At 40.2% G+C, this 13104-nt stretch overlaps 1 protein-coding gene across 2 annotated transcripts; it reads right to left on the bottom strand.

Annotated features, from left to right (window-relative positions):
* Positions 1–292: 292 nt before the first annotated feature.
* Positions 293–10587, bottom strand: ANKRD22 (ankyrin repeat domain 22). Of its 2 annotated transcripts, XM_053948931.1 has the most exons (6): positions 10434–10587; positions 4333–4524; positions 3467–3574; positions 3073–3150; positions 2133–2231; positions 293–1378 (listed from the first exon to the last, which is right to left on the bottom strand). In XM_053948931.1, the coding sequence occupies exons 1-6, from the start codon at positions 10452–10454 to the stop codon at positions 1301–1303; spliced, it is 576 nt and encodes a 191-aa protein (XP_053804906.1). In that variant the 5' UTR covers positions 10455–10587; the 3' UTR covers positions 293–1300. The 2 variants fall into 2 exon arrangements, with proteins under 2 accessions (XP_053804906.1, XP_053804905.1); XM_053948930.1 differs by lacking the exon at positions 10434–10587 and having other exon boundaries at positions 4333–4584.
* Positions 10588–13104: the final 2517 nt, after the last annotated feature.

Here is a 13104-nt window from a genome sequence, read left to right as displayed (position 1 = left end):
TTATTACAGGCTCCAACAAGGAGCTTTATTTCATGGAGTGTTTCTGGCTGCAGCCTCAAGCTCAGCTTTTCCATCCAAGACCCTTTGGAGTTGGAGTTGACATACAATACATTAGTGACACTGATGTCTTTGCAACCCAGGAAAAGTACACTAGGTTATCCACACACCTACTGTAGCACCTTTTAGCAATGCTGTACTGCACTTCTGACAGCTTACAGGAACAGGCCAAAATTGTCAACAAAAATAAAGATCCATTAGACCAAGGAGGCACAACACAGCAGTGTATGAAAGAAGTTTCCCCTTTATTGCTGCATTATTAAATCACAAAGCACTGGACCACTTTAATACATTGCTTATTACTGCAGGTTTTCTTCGGCCTTCACTTATGCAAGAGAAGACTCGTGGATATATTATTATTATGATTGGTATTATCCCCTCCTGCATGCATCACTCTGTACATCATGCTATCCTGTCTAGTCCCATGGGAATGATACATCTGGTTTCCATCAACAGCATTTCATTTATTGACTCCTTTTTTTCTTTAGTACACTGTTTATATTGGAAAGGTAGTCAAGAGACCTGTTTCTCTACTGAGCCAAACATATTTTCTTTATTCTTTCTTAATGCATTAAAGTGATTTGGGAATTGATTTGTTTTATGGTCTCCAGCAATACATTGAATCTCTTTTTGCCATTTCTTAGATGAAAACAAAAGAAGATAGTCCTATCCTACAAGATCCCTTGTAGCAACACAGTGAGAATTAAGGTATGTGAAAATTGTAGGAAGGGCTCAACTGAGGGATCTGTTTTCCCAGCCCCTCCCATTGTAGGAAGATAAATACTAAGAAGAAGGGTACCAGACCTTTTAGAACTGCTGTAGCATATTGTTTAGTTTCCCTATGGAACAAGTAGCACACACTCTAAAGGACATTTTATTTTTGCATTGGCTGCCAACCATGATATGCAATGTTTAGGCTTCCAGATATTTTATGGCTAGCTTTCAAAATCCACAGTCTGCAGAAGTCAAGTAATAAAACTGATTAAGCAGATGGAAAGGGCAATGTTTTGAACACTACTACACTATTGTAGTAATTCATGGCTTAGTAAAATAAAATGAACTTCATGGCCTTGGGGTACTGACGAATCTCACACAAAACTGTCCAAGTCTGCAGCAAGGAATGGGTGGATGTGGACTGAGTCTTTATCAAGTGTCAGCCCTCGCCCTCTGCAGGACTTCCACTGTTGTGAAACGTGGATTGTCAGATGAGATAATTTTCTTCATGTTTGAGAATCCTTGATGGCTAAGAATCTTTTCTTATCATGTTTTCAATGTTGTGGAACTGTAATCTTCTTGCTATATCTAAGGGAGTCTCCCCATCCTGAAAGAAACACATAAAATACATTGCAATATGACAGATATGGGTCACGTACAAAGAGATTTCCTAACTTTGCCACCTCTGTAGGGTCCCCTGTCACTTCTGCTCTAAAATAAAGGTTCCAGGACATGCTGGGCCTAATACTGCTCTGGCTGAAGAAGGGAACAGAGACCTCCCCTACAGTAGGGAAAGCCTTTCCATTGTTTCCTGGGAGTAATATCCAAATGTATGGAGCTCAGGTAAGATTTGATTTCAAGAGCAACATAGGTAATACACAGTTCATCTCAACTCAGTAGTGCAGATACTCCCAGGTCAATTTTGATTTGGGAAACACTTGAGCTGTTCTGGTGACAGAAGCAGCTTGACTTAGCCTCTCAGAAGAAGGGTGCCCAACAGAACAAAAACCACCTAGGTAGACTTTTATCCCTGCCCTGCAGCCTACATCTCAGGAACAACTGTAGAGTAGCTCTGAGGTAAGAAGAGGCAACATAAAGATAGCTAAGAGATGTGCTAAGCCAGGGGACATGCAGGCAGCTTTTACTGGTAGAAATCCAGCAGTGAAGAATTCATACTTTAAAGCTGCTCTAGTCAAAAAAGCCAATGGAATAAAAGTTTCATACCAACCAGGAAACAAATTGGCTGCCAGGAAGCTGTGCAGCCTTTTCTTTCAACTGCTGTGCACCAGCTAAGGCCTACAATGTACTTACTGCTTGACCACCATGATAAGCAAATACATTTATCAGCTTCACCTTCTTACCTGATTCTTTACAGAAGTGTCTGCATGAGCTTCAAGCAGTAGAGGAATGATTGCCTGGTTTTTCATTTCACAAGCATAGTGAAGGGCTGTGCTGCCAGACTGAAGGGAAACAGCAGATTAATTTTATTCCTATGACTTCTGTAGTAGAACTTAGCTAAGTAGGACTACCTGTAGCCTATCAGATTCTCCTTAACAGCTGGATGCAAAACACACATACCATTTCCTGTCACAATACACTACACAGTAAAACAATTACATTACCATGAGAGAAACAGGAACAAAATAATTAATTCCTTCCCTGGGATGCAACTGCTAAAACAGGTTTGATACATTAGCAGGAAGACAATCATTTCAGAGGATCACATGAGCTTGATCTCAGAAACTATATCTTAAACAATACTGTTTGCTTGCACTTCAGTGTTTTAGAATTTCTTTGCTGATAAAATTGGTGTTTTTCCTTTTCTGCCTTAGAGAAGAGGAGCTCTTTACCTCACCCAAGTAGGCTAGTGGGTACATAATTCTGTATATGGCAGATCAGCATACTCTGAAGACCAAGAGAAGACAGAGGGTCTTCTCCAGCCCACAAACCTGTTCCAGTTTAAAATCTTATAAATGCTGATAAACTCAGATGCTTATATCACTAGAATCTTTACAGAAATGGGTATTTAATACATAAGTACCTGAGCCCAGCTTGCCTGGATTCTCTTATGAGGGCATTGATCAGAAAGGGAGGATTAGTTGATCAGTGGGGAATTATTTCTGTATACACTATACATCTATTGCCTAAGTGTCAAGCAGAAACACTGAATCCTCCTGGTACATTAGTCAGTTCAGTCCCTGATGCTCCTACCCCAGCTATGCTGCTAGAAGGTTCTGTAGTCTGGTTTTAGTATTGTTTCCTGCATGTGAGCTCCATTTGCATTTGCATAAACCCACTTACAGAGTCTGTAGCATTCACATCGACTCCAGCTCTAAGCAACATCTTGACCAAGTATTCATTCTGTTTCATCTTTGAGACCTGTTTGGTGCAAGGGAAAGAGTAATACAGTAAAACAGTTAATCTGCACATAGTCTTAAGTATATTTGTGCTAAATACCGTAGGGTTTTTTTCCAAAAAGAGGCATGGTCTCTGGAAATGTCAGACTGATGCAGTAATACAAATCTGTTCCTTCACAGTTACAGCCACAGCAGAATCCCTGCTCCTTCTGTTGTACACATTCAGTCTTGCTTTAAGAAAGCAGTCCATATTCTCTAGAGGTTCCTGGCCTGAAACACTGCCATGAAAAATGGCAAGGGAAAGATACAGGGTCATTCTTGCTTCCATCCAGACTCACCATGAGCAGGTATCCAATGAGCATAACTGGCATGAGGATTATGATGAGCACATAGTCAAGGAAGGTGAACCGTTTCCTCACAGCATAATGGAGGCAAGTGCAGTCCTTCTAAACACAAAGCAGCTCTGATTAGCACCAGATTCAGTGAACTCACTCTGTTTAATATTGACTAGAGTAGATCATTTTAAATTCCACAAGCTTTCTCTTGGACTATCTAATAGGAAATCTCCTGAGTTTTTCAAGCAGAAATAGACACATGCATCTTGCTTCCTTCAAGTAAAAGCACATTTAACACATAGAGGGTCATGGAAATTGGATTACACATGCAAGGAGGATGTGGGATCCAAAGGATTCCATGTGTATGTTGGCAAACTTGGATCTGGCTGCAGAAATTTAAAGGAGAGAGTGGATATCTCACATGTGGCTGTTGCTGCCACACAGCAAGGTGAATCAGCAGGAGGAATCACCACAGCCCCTCTTCTTACAGAGGTGCTGACTACTGAAGCAAGGATATGTGAGACCTCAGGACATCTCTTCTGGGACATCAGAGAAAAACAGGAAAGTAGTAAAAACCACCACAGACTCCTATTTAGAATAGAGCTTTAAAAAATCTTTGAAAACCGAATATACCAAAGCAACTAAAGGGCAGGTCTGAAAAGTTTTGTGCTACAGTGTTAAACATGCTACAGGTTTTCGAAATGGAGCTGGATACATGGCCCTAAAATAAGCAGAGAAGCCTTTTAGTTCCACCTGTTTCTCCGCATATCCTCAGTAGGAAACAAACTTGATGTTTGTCTGTGCTTGCCAGTGTCCCCACTGGCACTCCAAGAATCTGAAAGAACAAGGAAGAGTCAGTAGCCACTTACCTTATTTCTGAGGTTGACATCAGCATGTTTCCCAAGAAGATAGTTAACTATCCTGTTGTTTCCTTGTCTACATGCACAAATTAAGGGGGTGTCTCCAAGGAAGCTGTCCTGGACATTCAAACAGTTGCTGTTGCGCTCCAAAAGGAGATGAACTTTATTGAAATCGTTGTTATAAGCTGCCTGACAGATGGGCTGAAGTGAGAAGACAATATTCATCAGCACGTGTTTCACTAAGACATCCATACTTCCCATTCTGGCTTACTGCTCACACACCCTAGAACACTTGACAGAGGCTGTAGTTCTTGGTGCCTTCCAGAAGATGGTGGTAGGAGACATTTCTGCAGCTGTTACACAGCCCTCAGCCCCAAAGTCACAGCCTTTGCACAGTGGATTGGATTTTCTGTTCATTTTGGATGCTATTTCTATAATCCAGGAAATAAATCCTGTTTATTTGCAGACATTAGGGAAAAAAAAAACCCCAAACCGTCTTCCATTCTCACAGGAGTTGGTCACTGTATTCAGCAGCAAGCAGGGACAAGCCCACGTGCCTGAGTTTACCTCAGGCTTTCCCTTTGGCTGAGCAGAATGAACCACTCCTGACTCATCCGTTCCCAGAAGAGAACCACATTTCATGTGAAAGTTGAAAAACCAAGCCCCCACCAAAGTTTCTTTTCTAGACCTTGAAATACCTAAAAAAGTACATGCCAGGGTGCCCACAGGTCAGATCCTGCTTGGCTTTTGAGAACTGCTTGCTGGTCAGCTTTTCACTCACAATTTCTACACATCCTTGACCTAAACTGCAATTCCTTCCCTCTCCAGTAGTAAAAATTCAGACTAAGGAGAAAGTGAGAAGGGCAGGAGTACTTCAAGTTTCTAACAGCCTAATACAGGCAGAAACTAACATTTAGAAGTGGGGCAGACTGGTAGCATTTGAGTTCTCCAGTGAAAAACAGAATAAGTCTTTCTTTTCTTTGATACTGAGGATTTCACCCAACCTTTTCTAAAATAGAAATTTTCTTTAAATATTAGCTGTAGTTCTTCCTCTCCATTCTCCTTTTTTTCACTAAGTGCGCTACATGAAAAAGATCTAGTCCTGAAATCTGAGCTCCTTCCTCACTCCTCCAGATTGTTCCCTCCTCTCTGTCCTCCCCTCTACCCCCACACCTTCCTGCCTTAAAAATATGCACCTTATTTACAATTTTCAGCCAAACTTTGATCTACAACACAGGCTTATCTCCAGCATAATTACTGCTTAGTTTTATGGACAGCTGTGTAAGAGAAGTGATTTATTTCCAAAGGAAGTATTTACATGCCTACCAGACCTTGCATCACTTCTTGTTTTGTTTCTATTATATCAGTCAAAAATCTACAAAGAACACATGCCATATTTTAAACTTGCACATCTGTCTGCATTTGCATAGAAGCCTACTATACAATTTGGCATTTTGCATTTCACCAGAACAAGAACTGGTTTAATGATTTTGAAGAGTAAAGCCTCTTTCAAACCCCTTTTGATGTGATTTGCACACAGGTGCCATCTAAAAGATCGGTTTTCTCTAGAACCTTGCTCTCTGTAATGTTGGTGTCATGTCCAGGAAAGAGAAGATCCTGTGGAGTCTGTCTGCACCTCTGATTTCCCTATCACTCTTTTTTTTAGGTATTGCTTTACTTATTTAAAGATGCAGGAGGTTTGCTCTTTGGTTGAACATCTGTTCAAATCCCAGTCATTTACCATATAAATTTGCTCCTTTCTAGGCTGGTTTTGCTCATTCAGCAGCTCAAGGATATATGCTGCTTTTCTTTCTGTACTGCCTCCAAGACTTTTACTTGCTAGGTGATTAAACCCAAGGCATTTCTGACTGATCTCTCTTTGATCCATGGGATCTTTTTCTAAACCTTGCACTACTGCTGAACTCAGTTCTAGAGCCATGAACAATGATGGCACACAGACCACTCCCTGAGAAACCACATTATTTGGGGCTGAAGTCATGCACAGAGCCCAGCACACACAAGTCACACATGCTCTTTCACCTACTGCAACCAGCTGTTCTCAGAAAACATCCAGGGCACAGAGAATGTAAGGAAGCAGTTCTCATCCATTCCAGCAACTAATACCTGAGAAACTGATGTATTTAAAGTAGGATGTAAAGTAAGATGTATTTTCAATCCTTATTATTCCCCTGGAGTGGGGGTACTTTGTAGAAATTATACTGTCTGCATTAACATGTTCCATTCATATGTAAAAAAAAAAAAAAAAAAAAAAAAAGCCAAACAAACAAACAAACAAACAAACAATGAAGGAACGCAAACTTTTTCCCCATTTGTATGGGATTTTTTGAGGCCCACTCTGCTGGTTTGTAGTATTGAAAATACCTTTTAGTCAAAGAAAGGTGAAAGACCAAACTTTTAATATACTTCTCAAATTGACTTTTCCATGGATAGAAAAGCAAATATCATAGCAGAATATTTAAGTAAAGGAACAAACAGTATCAACAACTATAAATTCATTATATTGATACCACTAACAATAAGGATTCAGAAAAAAAATGTGATAGGGAAGTATAAAGATAAGAAAAATTACAAATAGTTGGCAATCAGCCACTTGTCCAAGGAAGGCAAATGCTATATTAGCTAGTGTCTCTCACAGAAAGAGTTGTTATAGAAGACACTTTACTGGGATGGTATGTAGACTTCTTGTCATTTGGGTCCTAAAATGAGATCAGACCATGGCAGGAACATGAAACATCTCTACAACTGAGGAATATGAAGAGCCTGAAGAAAGGTTGATTTGCTTAGCTGGGCCAGGGAGAGACAGCACTGTCCCTAGTGTTCCAAAATAAATTAAAGAGTCAGTGGTAAAGAAGACCAATTAATTTCAAGGAGCACGGTAAAAAAGGTGATACATCTGACCAAGAAATTTAGCATGAAAATTGGAAAGAGATTTGTATTCATAAGCAGAGTAAAGTAACAAAACAAGCTTCCAGTAGCAACAGATTGGCCACAAAAACTGCCTGGCCCCAGGCTGGGGCTTGAGCATATGCCAGGATTTCTGTGGTTGTGAAGCCTTAGCCACAAATCTCTTTTCCACCTCTCACTATTTTTGGGTTGTCACTCTGGAAACCCTATCTAAAGGAGGACTAACTGTGCTTAAGACTGTTTTAAACTATTCCCCAAAGTTTGCTCATGAGACAGTAATACAATTCCTTACAAACAGATAGACAGCACCTATCTGGAGTATCAGCAGGGAGGGCAAGTATGGAGTTAGAACAGTGTTAGGTACAAACAGTAGGTTCCATCCAAAACACAAGAAAACATATTTCTTTTAAGTCTATAGAAAAGCCTGGAGGATAAGAGACTGGAAAATCTCACTGTTTTCTACAGTGCTAGAAGATTTCCTCAGTAGTGACACAGCCAGTTTCATATTTCTGTTATGGTTATTATTGTTGCTATGTTATTGTTATCCACTCATCACACACAAGAGAGAAATAAACCTATGGGATAGTATTCAGAGTACCTGAGCTTCACATGCCAGGGGCAAGCTATACCCAAAGAATCCACAGTTCATGTCTTGGGCTCATGCTCAGCTGTGGCGAGGAGCAGGACAACAACAAGAGAAGTCTGATGGCAGTGGAGGACAGCCAGGAGAGCCCCTGCAGCTTCCCTTGTTCCCAGAGATGCACTGGCAACTGGAGCATGGACATGTCTGTGGAGTCTCCTTTGTGGATGTGTGAGAAGAGAAGTGCTCCCACAACGACAAATTCTGAAGAAAGCACCAGTGGGAACTGAGATCTCAACATCAGGGGACATTTGCAGTCCAAGACACAGAATGGCTTCCCTTGCCCACACCACATCATTTATAAATCCCAGGGAACTCACAACAGACCTGGCCCAGCTCCCTAAAGCAGCAGGGCAGACCCAGCACTGGCACAACAAACACTGCACCCCCCCATACAGACACGGGCTCAGGTCTGAAGGGAGGGGGAGTAGGATCCACAATTCCAGCTTAGGCAAACAGGAGGAGAGGGCCTCTCTGAAAGATCTGGCAGCAAAGCCCTTCCCTCTGCTCTCATTCACACTTCTGCAGCACCACCCAGCATTCAGACAAGGTGCACAGGATGAACCTGACGGCGTGACTCTGCACAAAATGTACAATGGAAGGAAGGGAAAAAACAGAATCACAACCCCAAACACTCCTTTAACCTTCACCAGAGGTGCCTTTTCCCAGCCATAACATCAGGGCTAACCATGAACTACAGCACAGTCTGCCCAGTTGAAAAAAAGCAGTGGGCAGACACTGGAGAATGGAAAGTAGAGTTTGAAGATTAGATATGCCAATACTTCAGTGTTTAAAATCTCTCTTTCTACAATACGTCTTCTGCAAGCTTTTCAGACCAGAGTTTAGTCGTTCAGTATATAAGGCTTCAGGAAAGGTGAGAAGTACTCACAGGACATGCAAGGGTTTTCATGGCTGAGAGCACTCAGTACAAGATCACAAATAAGTGGTACAAGAAAAGCAATAACACTTGCACTATCAGGAAGGGCAGTTATAGAACCAATTTTTTGATTTTTTTTTAATCAATCGTGGAACATGATTGATACTAGGTCATAGTAGTTTACACAGATCTAGATGAACCACCACATCTGAACCTGTCTGATGTTTTCAGAGTTTCTTGCATCACACTCTGCTTAGCTTTGATGAGCTAGTGATAAACCTCCAGCTATTTAGCAAGTTCTACCACACAAGTAAAGGTTAAAGGCACAGTATGAAGGACAAAGCACTCAACCAATAGAGAGGAGGTGAAGGTAAAGCCTGTCTTGCAACTTGGAGAGCAATTTCAGTTTATAATTGCTTCCTCCTTTAGAACTCCAGGGGATTGCCTAAATTGCATCAACTCTTTGCAACTGTTTAGAAAAAAAGGAAGACATTTTGTAATATCAAAATATTCTGAATCAATCCATAGCCTCTTCCTTCGAACTAAAATTATACTGAAAAGCATGCTATGAACTTAACAGGAAAGTCTAAATTATGTTTAGGATGCTGAGGAATACACTAATATCCAATACATGCTTCTCAGAAAAGGCAACTTACAACTCTATATTTTCAGTTCCCTAGCTTTCTATCCTATATAAATGAACCATAATTTACCCAGAAAACAGTATCTCAAAATGTTTAAGGAGAGAAAATGAATTTATATGAAAATAGTAACTAATAAGCATGAAAAAACATGGACAGCATTTGAACATTCTTTAAAAACCTGTGTAATTAAGCTAGACTACACTGATTTCCACTGCACTACTATCTCAGAGTAGTAGATCTGGAGAGAGGCAAGAAATCCTTTCAGAATAAGCTACAGTTTATTCAGCCGATCACCTTATGAATGCACAGATTCAAGTTCCTGATAATACTGAAAGAAGAGAAGATCCTTGATTTCATTGAATAGCTTTTTGAAAATAAAAGGGTGGCTTTCAGCATAAAAACATAGCCTTTAAAAGCAACAGCTATGTAATGCTACCTCCAGAAACACAAACAGTGCAGCGCACTCTTTTCACAGTCACAAAGGACCAAAACCCTCATTTGTTCCCACACGTCCAAATGGGAAATTTGTAACAGAATACGTTTAAGTAGAATTTATGCTAAAGTACAGGAAAATGTTAAATGAACTGTAGTTTGGGGACTAACCCATAAAGATAAGATAAAAAAATAATTACCTTCCTAAAACAATATGAGAGGAGTGGGAGGCTTTCTTGGGCATTAACTTTATTATCTGTATCAGTGTAAGCCAAGGAGTTGTCTGCTTTTTGCAAAGCTGTTTGCTGCTTGCACCACGTACAGAATCATTCTGATCTCAACACAGAACAGAAAATGTTGAACACATACTTTGTGAAGCCACGATAATTACGCCGGTTATTGCATTTTCTTTGCTTCTATAAACAATACTACTGACGGCTTGTAATAGACAAAGGAAAACATTTCCAAAGGGGAAAAAAAACTTCTAGATCTCTACAAGCCTGTGTATGGGAGGCTGTGAAGGGAACAAACCAAGTCCAGTGAATATCCATACCTTCAACAGCGGCAGTAACTGCAGAAAATGGTCACGTACCTCTGAATAGAGTATCCCCATGCCTATTCTTCACTCTGGAGTTCCTTCTTGTTCAACTGCCCAGCAAGTTACCCTCACTTGAAATGTGCTTGAGCTTGTTTGAATCTGGTTAATAGTTAACTTAAAAGTATCACTTTTTCTTAAGCTATGCTTCCGCTCAGTGCTTTCTACTTAGTAGCATAAAACAATTGTCTTCAGAAACCCAACCCAGGGAGGTAAACGTGAGAACAGCAGCTTATGGGAGACTGACGGAACAAGTTACAACACAGAAGCATTTTCCTTTGTCATTTTTGCAATAACATCCTCCAGTTACCTAAAAAGGAAAGTAGCAGAACAGGTCGAGGAGAAAAGGGACAGAGAAGGGAAGAAAGTTTCACAAGTAAAGAAATGGAAGAATGAAAAGAATAGAGAGCATTCCAAAAATAAAAACATATTCCAAACCTTCTGCAAGAATACTTCAAATGCCTGTCAGGAAAAGGGAAGCAACTAAATCCCACACCTTTAATGAAAACTCCCAGTATAATTAGCCTCTCACTCTTTAATTAAACAGGCCGGCCACTTACATCACTTTTGCTCAGTCGTCTCCTTCTAGCCCAGCCCAACCAATGAATATGATTCATGTTTAACCTAATAATTTTATATGCTAATTGGGAAGAGAATTATTGCTGATGGCCCTGAGGATAAGATGCTGATGGCATTTCTCTACTATACTCAGTCTTTCTGAGCAAGGCATGTGTATTTCAAATTTCTGCATTCACCCCCAAAACATCTTTTCCCTTTATAGTTTAAATGTAGTTTTAAATACAGTTTCGTGTATTTCAAGCAAAATTTTAAAAAAGTTTTAAAACATTTGCATGTAAGCATGCATCTTCAATCCAAGCCCTCTGCCTTACATTTGAGAACTTCTATTTCCAAATAACTTTCATATTTATTCTCAGCGAGGTGGAGGACCATACCAAATTTCTTATTCTATCTCCAGCCTTCTCGAATTAAAGTAGTACAACATCACTGGCTGTAGTGTTCTTTTGCTGGCACCAGTTTAACCCTTTCAGTGGCTGTTTATCAGAAGAAAGTTAGGCTGCCATGTAACAGACACAGACATAAAACCTACCTGTGACAGACTCAGTGGGATCCTTACAACAAACTGATCTCCAAGAATGTGGTGAATATGACGTTGGACCAAGGACATGGAAGAGTGAGTAACACCTCAAAGCTGACAAGGTCTTCCTCACCAGTATTTCATCAAGATCTTCTTCACATCGAGATCCTAAGATATTCACATCCTCCCACATCTATTGACCTGCTTTTTGGAATTTATAAACTACAACCTGTTGACAGAAATATTAAATCACTAAGATGCTACATAAAGCAATTTAGTAGTTTAATTAATCTCTTCCTAACAAAAATAAATAAATGTATGGTAATCTGAAAAGGTATTTTAAAAATCCCCAACAAACAAGCACACAAACAAACAAACAAAAAAAAGACAAAAAAAAAAGGAACATCCTCTCCAAAGCAGAGCAATAGCTTCAGGTAACACTTTTCTCAAGACAGTGTAATTACCATTTAATCCAGCATCCCATCCTAGGTCCTCTTGAAAATCACTGAAGTGACTACTTTGGTCCAAGCTTCAACTGAAGAACACTTAAGCAGCCCAACCATGATGAGGTATGAAACTCATGCAAATGTATCTAGTCACAGGTTCACTTCTGTGAACTTCTGATTAACCTATTGCTTCAGTGCTTTTTGCCATACTTGTAAATGAAGATTAGAATCCTGAAAAACTTAATTATTTTTTATGAATAAGGGTTTTTTTTTTTTTTTTTCTCCAAAGGGTGCCAAGACAGTGCATGGGCAAACTGTCCCCTAGCCAGTCTGTTTAGGAAACATGATTCTTACTTCCTGACAGAATTCAACAACACTTCAGAAGTTTCATGTGAGCCAGAAGGGAGCTAAATATTTTTCAGAAGGACCTTCACCAGGGCAATAATAAGGTAAACTAATTTTTTAAACTAGATATCAATAGCTTAAGAACAGCATATTCAATACAAGTCACAGAAGATCATTTGTCTCTTTAAATTCCAAGCACTAGAATTTGTATTGCCACAAATCACATGAGTTATGTTACTCTCAGGAAAGTAACCTGTGGCTTGTTGGAGACGTGTGCAGAACAGTCCTCCCAAATGCATATTCCCAAGAAATGCAGCCCTGGAATGGCCAGTGTCTGCACAAGAGGGACACTGACCCCTTACACTTTCCCTCAGAAGACTGTTAACCACTTGTACAACATCCTTGCAAGGGTCCCTTGCACCTCTGCTGCAGGACAGGATTGACTCAACAGACCCAACAAGCACAAAGAAACCCCTCCATGGCACGGACCAGAGCCTGTCTTCTGTAACACTAAACTGAGCTCACGCTAGGTCCAGCTCCAGGCCAGACCACCTGGACTTCAGTTTTGCCACAGCGTTTTAAAACAGAATACTTACTGTCTCAGCTGCCCTGGTTCTCTAAGTAAGGACAGCCCATCCTGGGAAGTTTCTGTTTCTATTTTTATATTCTATTTTTATTCTCTTTTTATATGCATTACTTTCATTCTCTTTTCCCTTTGGGCTAACATATCTTTTGCTCTTCACTTGGTTCCCATCAACAATATCAGAAAATATATCATACA

This window comes from Vidua chalybeata, chromosome 8 (genome assembly GCF_026979565.1).
Source record: "Vidua chalybeata isolate OUT-0048 chromosome 8, bVidCha1 merged haplotype, whole genome shotgun sequence".
Lineage (NCBI taxonomy): Eukaryota > Metazoa > Chordata > Aves > Passeriformes > Viduidae > Vidua > Vidua chalybeata.
This window is presented reverse-complemented; position numbering and strand designations above follow the sequence as displayed.

What these genes read in the sequence shown, in the direction of transcription:
- ANKRD22 (XM_053948930.1), bottom strand. Translation starts at nt 4,584, where the DNA reads ATGGGAAGTATGGATGTCTTAGTGAAACACGTGCTGATGAATATTGTC. An exon ending in TCATTGGATACCTGCTCATG is followed by an intron (nt 3,151 to 3,466) that starts GTGAGTCTGGAT and finishes TGCACCAAACAG; the next exon opens with GTCTCAAAGATGAAACAGAA. An exon ending in ATGTGAATGCTACAGACTCT is followed by an intron (nt 2,232 to 3,072) that starts GTAAGTGGGTTT and finishes GTTTCCCTTCAG; the next exon opens with TCTGGCAGCACAGCCCTTCA.